The 17115-nt window shown below is 33.4% G+C and overlaps 1 protein-coding gene and 1 pseudogene across 1 annotated transcript; one reads left to right on the top strand and one right to left on the bottom strand.

Moving 5' to 3' along the window:
- Window positions 1-1545: 1545 nt before the first annotated feature.
- On the bottom strand, window positions 1546-4959 carry LOC108484327 (uncharacterized; annotated as a pseudogene).
- Window positions 4960-6021: 1062 nt separating this feature from the next.
- On the top strand, window positions 6022-6486 carry LOC108484782 (serine/threonine-protein phosphatase 7 long form homolog). Its single transcript, XM_017788685.1, has one exon. It carries the CDS (start codon window positions 6022-6024, stop codon window positions 6484-6486), a length of 465 nt encoding a protein of 154 aa, XP_017644174.1.
- Window positions 6487-17115: the final 10629 nt, after the last annotated feature.

Here is a 17115-nt window from a genome sequence, read left to right as displayed (position 1 = left end):
TGGTCCCTATCTAGTGGAGGCTCGGAGGGGTAAGGCCACGTACAAGTTGACTCTACCAGCGGCTGTCTGCATTCACCCTATCTTTCACGTTTCACAACTCAAAAAGCACATTGGTTCAGTTGCGAGTACTATAACGCTTCCTCTTACACATGTTCATGGTGCTCTGAGTAAAACACCAATACGAATCCTTGAGAGAAGAATGGTGAAACAGGGGAATCATGCAGCAACCGAAGTTTTGGTAGAATGGGCCAAAATACTTTCCCTAAAGACTCTACTTGGGAGAAACTGATTGTGCTACGACAACAATATCCAGAGTTTGATCCTTAAGGACAAGGATCGTATTCTAGGAGAGGAGTAGTTGATATGGAATGAAGATAATGGTCATATTTTTCAATCTCTGTTACATTTATGTTTACCTTTGATTTAATTATCATTAGAACAATATGTTTTGGTAGTCACGATGTTTAGTTTAAACGCTGCGAATTGGGCAGCTGTTATTGACAATAACGGCCTGTCATTTCTAAACCGTTTTCTACTTTTATTTACACCCATCAACATACGGAGCAGATGGTTATGAAAATATGTTTATTGTTTTTCTTCTTCATCTTTCTTCTTTGAACCCTCTCTTTCTCTGCACTTTTTCTACTTGAATATTCAATTGTATCACTTTATTGTTTGTTCAAAACCTCTAAACACAATGAGGCAACGATGACTTTTTTTTCCCTTTTTTGGCCATAAAGTTGAAGACTTTTGAAGAAACAAAAATAGATACTTAAATACCTAAGTAATGAAGAACAACACATATGGATGCACTCATATCTATATAACAGAACAACCTGAGTTTCAAAGAGAAATAAAAGAAGGCATATGTATCAAACCCTCAACTTTCCCTCACCACCACTACATTCAACTGATTCAGTTGAAGGATATTTGGTGCAAGAAAAGATGACTTTATTATTATTATTTTAATTCTATTAACATTTACATATTTTTAAAAATTGTTATCATAAATTATTAGGGTGACGATTGTCTTTGAAGGTTGCAATGAAGGTGAAGCAATGGTTAAAGGATGAAGACAGCAAGGAAGAAAATGTAAAAAAAAACAGGGAAAAGTAAGTATTAATTATTAAGGCTCCGTTTGTTTGCCAGTAAAATGCTTTCCGGAAAATTATTTCTGAAAAATGATTTACTTTTCTGGAAATGATTTACTTTTATGGTGTTTGGATGAATCTGTGTAAAATATTTTCTATTGTTTAGCAGATTACCTAAAAATATTTTTCGGAAAAGCTATTTTTACATATATTAATAAATTTATATTTTAAATTGTTTTTACATCTATTACAATGATTTATTTATAAATAAATCAAATTAAATATATAATAATACTCAATTATTAAGCTAGAATATACATTAGATAATAAAAAGGAGAAGAACAATGCAAAATGTGAAATATTTAAACCTTTGCTATCAAAGTACCAAAAACTATTACTGCACTTCAACGCGTGTCCTGTAAGATAGAGCTTTGAAAATTCCATAAAGCATAAATTCATAATCTTGGACTAGCTTTAATTTATGAATTCTGACAAATAGATCCATAATGGCAAATACATGAAGAGAAAAAAAGCATGTATAAATAAGTCTGACATAAGTACAGAACTATCCATTCTTCTTTCAAATCTCTTTAATGAAATATTTACAATACCCTTTTTCTCAATGTCTGTGCGTCTTAATGCATGTTATTTCAAATGTTTGTCATTAGTAACTCAATGCAAGCATTGCTAGCACCAAATAACTTTAAAACTAAAACCAGCCGTTGGCTAGTAACTGAAATAGCCTATGGCCACCATGTAGAACGTGCAATGTCGAGCCTTGAGTTGGTCATCAATGCTAAAGGGAAGAGCTACAAATCACATCTGTTGGGGTTTTGACAGTAGAGGAAGGGGGACAGTGTTATACAGAACGACCTTATCATCTGTGCTATAAAGATATAGCTGCGGACAGTACAGATAGGCCTCCAAAGCTGCATTAACCACCGCTCTAAACTTTCTGCAGTAAGAACCACAAGTTGTTTATCATAAACATAAGATTTGATTGTATTCAGAGAGAGAAAATAACATGGCATGTATGTGTTCATTTAACATTTATGTGGACTCATAGCAGAATCAATGTAATTGCAAAAAAATTATAATTCTCGATATGAAAATGAATACAGACTATGCTGACAGATCAGCCGGCTAGAGTCCAATGCCTTCTCGAAAATCCGAAAATGCATACCTGCAACATGGCTATGATCATTGCAAGGAGAGCATATAAACCTATTCCACCTGAATATACTTGCATAGTTTCAAAAAACATTGCAAATCAAGAACAGAGGAACACTACTTTTTGAACAAAACGAACAGATCATCAATATTGATAAACTCAAACCTCATTCAAGTCTCTCTGTTGTAAAAATACTTTCAAGATCAAACACAATGGTCGTAATTGAGGCCATTTTAGTACTGCTTCCTAAGAGAAAACACATAAGAAAAGTTTAAATTTAGAAAAAACAAAGAAAATATCTAGAAAAAAGTCCAAAGTTTGTGGAACATACAAAGAAATAAACTAAATAAGCAGAGCTTTAATTAACCACAAGAAAACCACAGTAGTCCTAATTTTGAGGAACATGAGTTAATCGAACCAAAATGATTTACATAAAATCCAAAAGTAGACATAGGAAATAAATGAAAATTAAGCAGTGATTCCCATTGGTGAAGATAAAGCAAGCAAATAATCAAACTCAACACAGGAGCACAATCCTCAAGAATAATTGCAGCCAAAAATGAAACTTGACTTAGAAGAAATTGTAATAAGGAAGAGGCTATGGTCCAACTTAATTGACCTCATTTAACAAAAAAAGGGGATTAAAATAACTATATTTTAAGCACCACTAACAAATGAAACATCTGAGCACAGGAAAGTCTGTAATTGTAACAAACCTTGATAAACTCAGCAGCTTTTGGTCCATTATCCACATCAAAGCTGCAATATTGAACACCCAATTAAATATTAAACTGTGAGACAGAAGTGCTAAAGAAAATATGAAACATGGCTTTTAAATTGCCATATCAAACCAAGATGGAGATAAACAACTTTCTTTGGTGCACTTATCACATTTGCTATAAGTCAATCTAGGAACCTAAACATGCCTCCACCCTCATCAAATTCCAAGCATCCCATCAAATCTTGTCAATCAAGAAAATTCAAGAAAATAGGAATCTCAATCAAGTGAACTGTTTATTGATTAGAGAAAAAATGACCAAGATTTCTTGTTCATGAATTCTCGACAATCTCATCTTCCTGAAATAAAAAGCAAAGAAAATTTCTATGTTTGGTAAACTATTTAGCCTCATTCGCTACTAATATCCAAATACTAAGTTTTTTTTATGGAATTTCCAATTACTTGGACCTCCCAATTATCATGGACCTCAAAGAAAACAATGAAGACAATTCAAAAGTCCTACCATAATATCTTCCAAAAAACCTCACTACTAAAATTTCATATTAATCCAGTGTTTTTTATAATGATATTCATACCAGAACTAAAACAAATTCAGAAATTTTCGGAGGTGAAGAGAATTTTAGATGAGATATTGGATTGAAACATACTAGGACAAGAGGGCAAGACGAATATAGAACTACCTTATATCAAATGCGACACCGCTTTTCTTTTTTACAAACTTAATTATTGGCATGCGAGCTTTTGCAGTCACCTAATAGGAATTGAATTGTTAGCTAAATATACTTTATTGTATCAGTAAACTTTCCAAAAAAATAAAATGCTTGCATCTTTTTTGCAATTCCCCTTTGAGATAATGCCTTGGAAAGAGCATACAAACCAGTCTGTGGATTTTTTATACCTAACTCTAGAATCACTACCTACATAAAATGGAAACAAATGGCTTAAGAATGTCAGTCATACAGAATAGGGGAGAAATACAAAAATTTGGGTCAACTTTCCTCTGCCTATTGTTTTTCTTTCCTTTCCATAGTAGAAGATCTATATACTAAATTTCATAATCCTACTGAAAAACCAATCAACCATGTTACGCAAGCTACAATATAACAAGATTAAACATTGATATAGTTTAAGTTGCGAGACATAAACTTATGAGATAAAAGGAAGCAAACTACTCACATCAATATCACTTGTTGGTGAATAAAGCCCTGTCCTAAACGACCCAAAAACTTCTGGCTGCAAAGCAACAACTCATTACCATTTGGCATTGTACACTATGTATGCATTTTTATAAGTGTGTGCTTTTGTGCATGAGAGAAAGAGAGGCTGCCAATCATACCCTGCAGGCAGGCCATATGTACTTGATAACATCAAAAATAGAATGCACAGTTGCATCGGTGCTGCTTGCTCTTCGGGAGTAGGGGATAGAAAATCACAGAAGTCCACTATTTCTGCAATGCCCATCATGGTGGGAAGTATTAAAATATGTCCCATCTGCCTCAAGACCCACAGCATATTCCCCGGTGGTTCAGAAGATGCCACATCTGCCTCAAGACCCACAGCTTATTCAACAGCTTACGCCCCTGCGATTTGTTGGTTCTAAGGTTTTCGATTGGTCTTATTTCTACCCGGGTTTCAAGCCATAGTCTCAGTTGGTGGCCTAAGATAAGCCAACATTGAAAATGGCTTCTTCAACATTGAAAATAGCTTGCCGATTTCAAAAGGGGAAGGGGAAAGGGGAGAAGAAGCGTCAATTTTCGGAAAATGTCTTACCGATCTCAAAAGGGTAAGACATTTTCCTTAAAAAAAGCCCTCCTTTTCCCGTGTTTTGTAAAATATTTTACCCTAGAAAATCATTTTCAAGTAACTAAAGATCAGAAAAGCCTGAGAAGCTTTTACGGAAAAGCTTTTGCAGGTCACCAAACGGACACTAAATGATAAATATTTTACTTAATTTTTTATTTAATTTAATAAAAAAATTTCATGTGTTATATTTTAATTGGCTTTTCTTTTGATAAAAATCTAATACTTAAATAGAAAAATAATATAGTTTAAGGATAATTATTCATTTAAGCTTTATTATTATTATTAATTAGTGGACTATTCATCTTTCCCAAAATTTTGATTACACTAAAATTCTATCTAGTTGGTTTGGCATTTGAAGGTTTTACTTTTTTTCTTTCTTTAATTCTTTTTTTATGGTTTTGGACCGCAAATAACTTCCATTTAATAAGTCAACTGTTAATTAATAATATTTATTAAGTTTGATGGACAAGGCTATTATCTCGCTTGTATTCATTTTATCTATGGATTAATACATTTTCATATTAAATTAAATCTTTTGTTTATGCTATACTAATTTTGTATGCATGTCTTTTAACTTATTTAAGGGGTTATGATAATGTGATTTGCGACCGATTTACTCAAAAAGGTCCATTTCCAAACAAAATTACAGAAATGGGTCAATTAAAACATTATTTACGGAAAATGGCCAACTTTGGCAAAACGCGCCTACGTGGCCGCGTTTAAGGGGGAAATTTTCAACAAAGCGCTCTTCCAGGGGTGCGCTTTGCTGGCACCAATGACTACTTTTTTTTGACCATTTTTTGACAGTTGGGGGGGGAACCAACGGTAAAAAAGGGAGAGTATAAAACCCCCTTCTTGTATTTCACACTTAATTTCTTCAAAATTTAGCTAAAATCTCTACAATTTCTCCCTAAAGCTCTCAAATTTCTCATTAAATTTCTCAAAGCTCTTTATAATTAGTTATTTACTTTATTTTTTCTCTAAATTAATATTATTTTTTATAGTTTCAAAAATATTTGATCGTGTTAGCAATGGCCATGGAATTAATTCGTCTCGATCATAAACATATCTCCGTCGAACAAATAAAAATGGTAATGGTTTATTTTAAAAGTTGAATATTATTCAATATTTTTTCATTTATGTAATTTTAATTAATTTGAATTTTATAATTTTTTATAACAGTCTGTAGATCGGGTGTTGCAAAGTTATATTCGAATATGCCTGGTCCGTCATCACCGTTGATAGAAAATTACTTGAGGGAAGCGGGTTTTTGGCACGTGGCCACTATAAGCTGGGGGTGCAAGTTGGACCCGAAACTCACTAGCACGTTAATAGAAAGGTGGAGACTTGAGAAGCACACATTCCATCTTCCATGCAGAGAGTGTATTATCACTTTGGAGGACATCCAGTTACAATTAAGATTGCTGATGGATGGGTCAGCACTCACCGGGTTCGTTCAATCTGCTGATTGGGGAGCCATATGTCATGATCTTTTGGGTGCAATTCTAGATAATATTTATGGAGGTCGGATTGAGATGGGCTGGTTACAAGACAAATTCTCAGAATCGGGGAATGATTTGACTGAAGTTAAAAGAATACGATATGCTCAGGCATACATCCTTGAGATGATTGGAGGATATCTGATGCCGAAATTGTTACGAAACCTTGTACATCTGAGGTGACTACTGAAACTCATTGATTTTAGAGTAGCTGGCGAACTTAGTTGGGTGTTTGCCGTGTTGGCAACATTGTAATTGGAGATGTGCGGGTGACGCGACCAAATAAAGCCAAAATCGAAGGTTGCCTATCACTACTATAATTATGGGCTCGATTTCGCTTTCCATTTTTACGTCCTCGAGTGAACCACCCATATACATTCCCACTCATAACGAGGTAAAATTTTTATTTGATTTTAAAATTATTCTATAGATTTAAAATAAAATTGTATGCTGAAATTTTATTTAATTAGGTGGAAACATCTGGCAAGTTATATTAGAATACCTACTGCTCTTGAAGATATACAGCTTTTATTAGACCAACGGTCGGAAGCGCAAGTAAGTATTAAATAAAATATATATACATAAAATAGTCGTTTCATATTTAGTATTTAGTATTTAATATTTAGCATTATGTATATAACTAATATTTTTATCCCGTTCATATAGTTTTAATGGACAGCATACGAGGATCTAGCAATACGGGCAGTAATTCTGGAAGAATTCTTTCAAAATCCGAACATTTGGCATGTTAAGGTCCTATTGGTAAACTATTCTATTGTCGAGATGCACCAAACGGATGGAGTGTTGTGACAATTTGGATTTCGACAACCGATTCCTAAGGAACCTGAGGTGCTCGATAAGCAGCACAAAATCGACTTACGACTAATGAATACGAATTGGCCGTTATTCTGGTTGGAATATATTGAAATTTGGGAAAACTGGTACGATCATATACCTGATCACGAACCGATTATCGTTCCAGAGTTAGCGTGCACCCCGGATTACATGCCATGGTTTAGGATCCATGGTAAGTCATATTTGTTGTCAAAAAAGCAGAGGTGTCAGCAAATCTTTGTGGAAAGGGAACGACGGGGCCCTTTAAATACAAGGAGAAGGGATGATGGGATAGGCCTATCAACAGCGCCCATACAATCATCGGGCCCATCAACAGTACTCACACAATCACGGGGCCTAATGCCTCAATCGACAACACCCACATCACAGCCCTTTCAGATTAACCAAGTGTGTATCTTATCCCTTATATGTATCCTAACCCTTATATGTTTCCTTTTCCCAGTCCTATGGCAGGTTGGAATGCATGACCCTGTGCATCTCCTTTCCTGATGACTCCGACGACTCAACTGATGATATATAGGCCATTGTCACTGGAGGGATCGCACGAGGCACCGTCGGTGAGCTCATCTTATTACCATTCCCCATCTCCTTATGGGATTCAAACACCTCCACCGTGGTTGATGCAAACACCTCCACATTTTTTTATTCTACCAAGGTGGGTCATCCTCCCAACACCCACAACCGGAGCAACCACAACCCCCGCCGAAGCAACCAAGGAGGAATTCAGTGCGTAATCATCGTCCACCCTCATGTGGCACTGATTTTGACCTGAATATGCATTGGTTTTTTTAATATATTTGTAGACACTGTTTCTATATTGTTTCATTTAATAAAAATTAAGTTGTTTTTAATATTTTAATTGTAAATTAATTTTATACTTTTAATAAAATATAAGTTCTTTTGAATAAGGCGGAATAGAAATAATGCAACATCATTTCATTACAGTAATTATCAACTATTTTGGTTTGGACATGATTGAATTGTATAACCTAGGTTCCTACACCATCCACACAAATTTCGCTGGTTCGTTCTTTCCCGAATATCCATATTATTACATATTCTACTCAAGAAAGGTTGACCTTTCGGTTTGCGACGCAATTCTGTATTCAGTAACAGCTTAAATGGAGTAAGCGATATAGACAGCCACTTACGTTCATTTGGGACTGGTAGGAATATGTATCTCCATACATTATACATGTTTTCTATTTTATACACTTCGTCGACATATCTCATGGGATCCAAACGGAGAATCTGACAAGTTGCAATTGCATGAGCACATGGATAACGAAGTGCGTCAAATGTCCTACAATCGCAAGTCCTATTTATCATGATATTGCCCACCGGTAATACATTGGCTCAGTCTGTCAAACTTTATCACACGAAACCATAGGTTGCCGCGATCGTGACACACTATGTGCTTGGTGTTGGCCCACGCCTTTGCCTTGTTAATTTCTTACAATGCCTTCCGGAACCATACATGGCCTCTCTGCATTTGGCCTTGCTCGCTTTGGAAATAGTTCTGCCAAACGAAAATATGTCTCTCGCATAATCGAGGTTATCAGCGAATGACGCGTTCCTTTTAGAACATAATTTATGCATTCAGCCAGGTTTAATTAATTTTAACCCTAAACCCTAAATAATTTATTTAAAAACCCCAAACCTTAATTTAATTAATTTATTTAAACACCATAAAACCTAGTTTAATTTATTTAAAACCTTAATTTTATTTATTTAAAACCCTAAAACCCTAATTTACTTAATTTATTTAAAACCATAAACTTAATTTACATAATTTTTACAAAATAACACTAAATCTGATTTATTTTTAAAATCTACTAAAATTTTAAATCCTAAGCTATTTTTAAAAAATAACCACTAAACCCTAACTTATTTTATCAAAACCCTAACCCTAACCCTAAAAACCTTAAAACCCTAAAAACTCTAGGGACTAAACATGCAAATATCCCTAAATATAAAAACATGGAGCAAGGGAGCACTTTGTTGGAAATTTCCCCCTTAAACACGGCCACGTAGGCGTGTTTTGTCGAAGTTGGCCCTTTTCCGTAAATAATGTTTTAATTAGCCCATTTCGTAATTTTGTTTGGAAATGGGCCTTTTTGGGTAAATCGGTCGTGATTTGCATACATTTTTATATAATTTTTAAAGTATTATCACTTAAACATATTCAAATCCACATTTCTTGATATGCTACAACAACAATAATATTAACCGCGTTATAATTTACTTGGTATAGCCATAATATCTTTTTTTCTTATGAAAAGAAAATATTAACTAATTAATTACATAAAAGTACTCGGAAAAGAAAAAAACACCCTTTGACTTGTCTAATTCTAGAGAGGTTAGAACTGTCGTAAGAGGGGTATAAAAAATATGCAAATCCTCTTTTTGACTAAATCTAGTTTGGCTAAACAGTCTGTAACTTGATTTTGCTCTCTAGGAATATAAAGCTAGAGCCACCATTTTTCTTGTGCCAAAATATTTTGTATACATCTAATCAAAGCCGAACTCGACGTGCTAGAAACTCTTTCTTGAATGGCTTTAATAACCTCTAAGCGATCAGATTTGATTATTACCTTGGCATGGCCTTTACATTGGGTTAGCTTGAGACCCTTCAAAATACCCCAAAGTTCGACGTCAAAGATCGAACACTTCCGTAGATAACGGTTATACCCAGAGACCCAATCCCCATTCTCATCACGAGCATACGGAGGGGGTATACCCTAAATGTTTTAAATCACATCTTCTGATAACCAAACTCGAAACAACTAAAGATTCCACGACCCTTCCTCTGTGACCATCTCATTAAGGGAACAATTAGAATCAAAATTGTACTAGCAGGGATATGTTTAAGCAGAAGCCCTACACTTGGAATCCAAATATCTCCCCAATAGCGGATTTTACTGCCATTACCCACAGCAGTTTTACTTATGCAATTATACAATAAATAATAAATGATTATATCACATATGGAAAAATAACATCAAAGTGTAAATTATAATATGTATAAATACACGAGTTTAGAAAAACTTTTAAACGAACAATAATACCTTTTATTATTAAATATATTATTAAATTGACATTAGAATAATAATTTATTAATATTATTATGTGATAATAATAAAATAATATAAATTAATATAATATTATATTAATACAAAATTAATTAATTTGGTCATATCTTTTAAAGTTCTACTTAAAAATAACATAATATATTATTAATTAATAACATTATAAGTATATAAAATTATTGAATATAACTGGATATTTAAAAATAATAAATACAAGTTTTAGTTAAATAAATATAATTTTATATATAAATATGATTATAATTAATAATGTTGAAATCATCTTTTTATAATTAATAAAATTAAATATGCTAGATTAACATTTTATATATAAGAGAAATTAAATATATTTTAATTAAATTAAATATCATTTTTATATAAAATGGTAGTCTAATCTATAATGTACAAATTTTTATTTTTCTTTATTTATATATCAAAATTAAAAGAAAATAAATATATTTTATAATTAAATTAAATATCATTTTTATAAATACTAATTACATCAAGTAAATCAATTTGATACAACGAAAATTCTAACTCGACTAATAGTATGATTCATATCTATAAGAGAAATTAATATAAAGAAAATAGACCACTTAATAATTAGTATTTGCATTATCTATGTTTTTCATTTTTCTTTTTGGTGAAAAAAAAGAAGAAGCATTAAGCTAAGATTACATCAGAACTAGACACCCTCAAACAAAGGATATGAGGCGCAATGGTTATCGTTGTTTAATAAACTCTTCACACTCGCTAGTGGTTCTTCATGAATAATCAACTGCTCCATTTCGCCTTTATTTTCTTTTGCGAGACAACCTGCCACCCTATTACTCTCTCTCAATATCTGTCGAAACTTCGCTTCCCAATTATTAAGGCACCAGTCTTGAATGAGTTTAACTTCATTGTAGTTATTATTTGCTGTTAGACCATTCTGAATATTGGTTACCAACACTGAATTATCACTTTCAATCTTCACTCTACGGTACCCCTTTGCCCAAGCAAACTTTAGCCTTCAAGTAATGCTTGAGCTTCAATATGAAAGATATCCGATAAACCCACCACCATTTCAAAACCCCCTATCTAGCTGCCATCCAACTCACTCACCACTCCACCTATGGCTGCTCTTGGTTTAAAAGTTTACACTAAACCATCAATGTTTACTTTCACCCATCCTTGAATCAGGAATTGCCAATGACCCTTTGTCATGGAATTACATGCATAATTTCTAGCCACATTTTTAATAAAAATAGACCTCGTCTAAGCTCCAACAGAAGATAGATCGAATGGTTGTTATGACTCATTTGATTGAAAATAGAATCATTTCGACTCTTCCATAGAAACCAAGTTGTGATAGAGAAGAAAGTGGGCCATTCACCATATTGGGAAGCAACACTATCATTATTAACAATATTCCAAATAATCTATTGCTCAATCGGTAAGATAAAAAAGACATCTGACTTGCTTCTAAGTACAACAGATTTCCAAACCAATCTCGAGAGACCGCAGTCCCTAACAGCATGTAAACTTGACTCAATATCCAATCCATATTGATCATAATAAGTAAAATGGGACATGCCTTACCTGGTTCATTCTTGATTTGTCAAGAGTCGGTTTCTAGCTAATAACCAAAGGAACATTCGAACCCTTTGTGGTGCCTTTATTCTCCATATGAATTCATCGCTTGCCATTCCAACTGGGCCACTTATACTATTTAAATTTTTATATGATTCTAAGAGAATTTTACTCCGAATAGCCACATCCATGATATGTGGTCCTCCCCTGCTTCCAACAATGGAGGATTATATGCCAATATCCACTCTATTATCTCTTTCGGGAGAATCGAATGAAGCCATTGAACGTTCCATATCCCTTCTACCACGACATCACAAACACAAATGGGATCTTAAATAGGTGCAAGGCCAATATAGTGATGACGAAAGATGCCCACTTCTATTATCTCATATTTTTTAAATCTATAAAGCCAATAATATAATATAATATAATGTAATATAAATTCATTATCCATGTAATAGTTATTATCACTTAATTCGACTTTGAATCCATATTAAATTACACTTATTATTTTAGATTAATTACTGTATAATTAGTGTTATAGTTATATACCAATCATAACTAATATTTAGCACCATAAATATATATCTTAGAAAGACATTCATTGAAAATAACATCTAAAGAATTATTGAAAAAAATATTTTAGCACTATTTGATAGATTATGTTTTCATCACCAAAATGTATAGTTTTCATTATTATTTTAGGTGTTTATTTATTATTATTTGATTTTCAATAGTTTTACTACCATTTGATTATAATAATATTTATATAATTGTTATTTTTATTTACCATTATCATGTGAAAGATTATGTTGTTCACCAAACAAGATTTTTATCTTATTTTAGGATTTTTATTATTTAAAGGAGTTTTATATTTAATTATTATAAAAATATTGTAAATAAAACTACTTAATTATGGTTAGTTATGATAGTTTAGTTAAAATTTTATCTTACTTAGATAGGAGATTAAATATTTATTTAGGGATTTAATTATATAAGATTTGTAAAAAAATTAAATTTATTTTTAAGAGTTTACTTTCTTTTAAAATTTAGAATTTAAAGACCTATAAATACTTGACTAGCCAAACATTGTAAAGGATAAAGATCTTAATTTAATAAATTTAGCCATGAGTTTTTATTTTCAAGATTGAAAGATTCGCCTTGTTTAATTCATTGTTGCCTATACTTTTAGGTACAAGTTATTTAAGGGTGTGTTGGGAAGCCATTGAATTATAGTTGTTGCTAGTCACAAGTTGATTATATGTGTTGTAAGATAAAGTATATTCTTGTTTTTACATCAACAACATGTTCTCTTGTCGATTTTCAAAACTTGGAGATTTTTGGTTTTCTCGGATCTTGGAAAGATAAGTGATTTTTTGCACCATTAGTGCATTGATGATGTTGATATGCATGAGCCCTTTGATGAAATAGCAACTCAATTGATTAATGGCATTTAAGCAACATGCCCAGAAGGCCAAAATTTCAAAGCTTCTGAATTGCCTCCTACGTTAGGTTTGGAACAAGGATTAAATTGCATGAATTTCATTTTCTGAGCCTAGAGATGAAGTTGGAATTAATTAAAAGTATAAGGGCAAAATGGTAATTTTTCTTAAGATGTTAATTGGATTAAATTGATGTTAAATTTATTCGTATAGATCCGAATAGACCAAATATAGAGTTAGAACGAGGAAAAGAAAAAGTATCTGATTAGTAGATTACAAATCCACGAACACTTATCGAGGTAAGTTCGTGTAATTAAATTGTATATTTGTATGTTTTAAATTGATTATTATGTATGTGTATTGTATAATTGACATGTATGAAAATCGGTCACATATCCGATAATGCTCGATAAGTATTAAGTCCTGCATGAATAAATGAAATTCGATGGATATAAGGTTCTCGAATTGGTTGTGGTCCTGCATGTGTTGCGGACACACCACAGCTCGAAAGAGCATCTTGTTGTTAGCTTTCATAAGTATCCTGATATTTGGCTCTCTTGAGCTTCTCGTTATATAGTTCTTGTGAGCCTTCCGTTAATAGTTCTTCGGAGCATCCTAATTGGTTATGATTCTGAGCGTCATGATATATGGCTCTTCGGAGCTTTCTGATATTGGCTCGCTTGAACTTCCCGATATATGGCTATCCGAAGCTTCCTGATTAATGGCTCTTCGAAGCTACCCGTTATTGGCTCGCATGAGCTTCCTGATTATGGCTCTTATGAGCTTCCCGTTATACAACCCAGATAAGTTTCCAGTTATATGGTTCACATGAGCTTCCTATTATATGGCTCTAAAGAGTTTTCCGTTTATGTACTTATATGAGCATTCCCGAATATGAATTGATAGATTACAATTTTGTACACTTTGTGCATACTATCCTTGTATCCATCGAGATTTTAAATGGTTCAACGGGCAACGTTCTGATATGAGATAATATGGATTCAGAATGGATTATTATTGAATATATTTGAAATCCATGGAAATGGTTTGTACATGTTATATGAATCCATGATATGGAAAATATATGTAAATGGCAATTCAATTGTTATGAGCTCATATATATCCCTTGATATTTCTATGAAATACATGACTAACATTTTTACGAGGATATATGTTTAGGCTTTTGGCCAAGTTGTTTCGAATATGTTTTGTGTGCTTACCTTTAATGTGATTAAATGGTAAGTTAAATTCCATGTTATACGGACTTACTAAGCATTATATGCTTACTTTGTTTTATTTTCCCTGTTTTATAGTACTCGGAAGCTCGTAAAGGTTGGACGTTGGTCGAAGTATCATCACACTATCCCTCAGCTTATTTCAGTATAAATAGTAAACTCATTTTGATTATAATGGCATGTATAGGTTAATTAGCCAAAATGTTGGCTTGTAAATGTTTGATTGATAATAGCCATTTGAATGGCTTATGTTTGATATGTTTTGATGTATATATAAGTGGATTTATCATTTTAGAAGTATTGATCTTGATTATGCATATATGCATTTGGTTATTTAGGTAAATATGAATACTAAGTAGAAATTATAATAAATTCTCATTTGAGGTGCCTAAGAGTACATTAGTTGTGTGTGGTAATAAGTTATGTTTAATGCATGATTTTGGCTTGGTTTGAATGTCTTGAATTGGTTGGTGAATGTGTTTAAGTGTTAATTTAGATGGAAGACAAATTGGGTGAGAAATGTAGCCTTGGAAATGGCCTATTTTCGTCCACATGGTCAGAGACATGGGCATGTGTCTCAACCGTATGTGACACACGGCCTAGTACATGGGTGTGTGGATTAGCCATGTGTCCCTTGCATCTTTAAAATTTTAAAACAGAATGCTCAAAATTTATCAAATGGCCTGGCACACCGGTATGTGGCTTAGCCATGTGACCTCTGCACCTATACGCAACCTAGCACATGGACGTGTGACTTGGCTGTGTGATGTAAGTCAGATAGTTACACGGGTACTAACATGAGCTAAGACACGAACGTATGCCCTATTTCGAATACCCACACGGCTTGTGACACAGGTGTGTCTCCCCACACGTCCTGACACACGGGCTTGTGAAACAGGTGTGTCTCCCCACACGGCCTGACCACATGGGATTGTGTCCCTTACACCTTGGAAAAATTTTAAAATTTTGCGAAAAATTTTCTGAGTACCCGGTTTAGTCCCGACTTGATTCTAATGCATATTTTAGTCCTCAGGGCTCTTAATAGGGATGTTATGAATTATTATTTTTAGTTTATGATGTGATTGCTTAATGATATGAAATTGTCTGTATTTAATCTGTAAATCTCAGTAATACTCTGTAACCTTATTCCAGTGACAGATAAGGGTTAGGGGTGTTACATCAATATTTGGTTATAATCATTTTTAACTTACTAATTAAAGGGGAGAAGTTTACTAATCAATCCCTATTTCATAAATACTATTGGTTTTGTTCAAAAATTTTCAAAAGAGGATATTGTTAGAAGCATTTTTTTTTTGTTTCCAGCTACAATGATAGTTGCAACTTAAGGCATAGTTGGAATTAACCAAAACTTGCCTTTTTTGTGTTGGCATATTTTTATCCTAAACATGTTAAGCTTTTCATTTGTGATTTCTGGAAATTATCTATGATCCATATATGATAATTAATCTTGCAGAACCAAATCATCAAAGATTGAATCAGAGTCTTTTAGTGCAATCCAAGTTCCCTTAGATTAAGGAGATTGAATTATTTTAAATTTGGGATATCCTGAAGACCTCGATCTTTATCTTGCCTTTTATGAGAATGATTAAAGAACTTTTTATGTGACTATTTTAGGGGAATTAAATTGCAATAGATTTATATCTTAGCAAGCCTAAATACTTATATATGATTCTGTAACAGTCCGATTTTGGGGCTAGTCGGAACAGTGGTTTCGGGACTACGAATTCGGTGTAGAAAAAAATCCATTTTTATTTTATTTTTATGGTCTACAGTTTTATGGAACTATTCTGTGAAAATATCATTCGAAAATTTTGACGTTTGGGCGCTCAATTTAGTCAAAAGGACTAAATCGTAAAAAAGTGCAAAAGTTGAGTTCTACTTGTTAAAGGTGTCCAACTACTATGAGATTTTAAATTAGAGGTCCTTAATTGGTAATTAGACCATTAGATAAGTTAGTGGAAAAAATGGACATGAATAGGTAAAATTTCAAAGTTATGTATTAAGGGCATTTTGGTCATTTGGTAAATAAAAGAATAAAAAAGGAAAATAAAGTCAAAATTGATGTCCATCTTTTTCACCATAGCCAAAATGCCCTAAAGAGACTATAGATAGGGTTTCTTCAACTTTCAAGCTTGATTGTAAGTGCATGCTAGCCCCGTTTGTAACACCCCTTACCTGTATCCGACACCGGTACAGTGTCCGAGGCGTTACTGGACTCAAACATAAACATTCATACAAAATCGGGCCATAAAATTTCACCCAAGTTAAAACCATTCTTACACAAGCATATTGTCCCTTATAAGGGCCCACGAGGCCCAAAACATATATTGAGTATGGTTCGGGACTAAACCGAGAACTTTCGGAATTCTTGTGAGACTTAGAAAATTTTCTTGTTTTGGAGGGTCACACGCCCGTGTGGTTTGAGACATGCCCGTGTACTCAGCCCGTGAAACTCTCTATTTATGACGTCATCAACACAATTAGGGTTACACGACCAAGTCACACACCTGTGTGCTTAAGCCGTGTGGTGAATTAAATTTCAAAAATCAGGCGCAGACTTCACATGGCTTGGGCACACGCCCATGTCCTGAGGCTGTGTCC

The sequence above is a fragment of the Gossypium arboreum genome, chromosome 6, assembly GCF_025698485.1.
Source record: "Gossypium arboreum isolate Shixiya-1 chromosome 6, ASM2569848v2, whole genome shotgun sequence".
Classification (NCBI taxonomy): Eukaryota; Viridiplantae; Streptophyta; class Magnoliopsida; order Malvales; family Malvaceae; genus Gossypium; species Gossypium arboreum.
Note: the sequence above shows the minus strand (reverse complement) of the source record. Positions and strands in the feature narration are given on the sequence as shown.

Coding starts and splice junctions, on each gene's coding strand:
- LOC108484782 (XM_017788685.1), top strand. CDS start 6,022: ATGCCTGGTCCGTCATCACCGTTGATAGAAAATTACTTGAGGGAAGCG.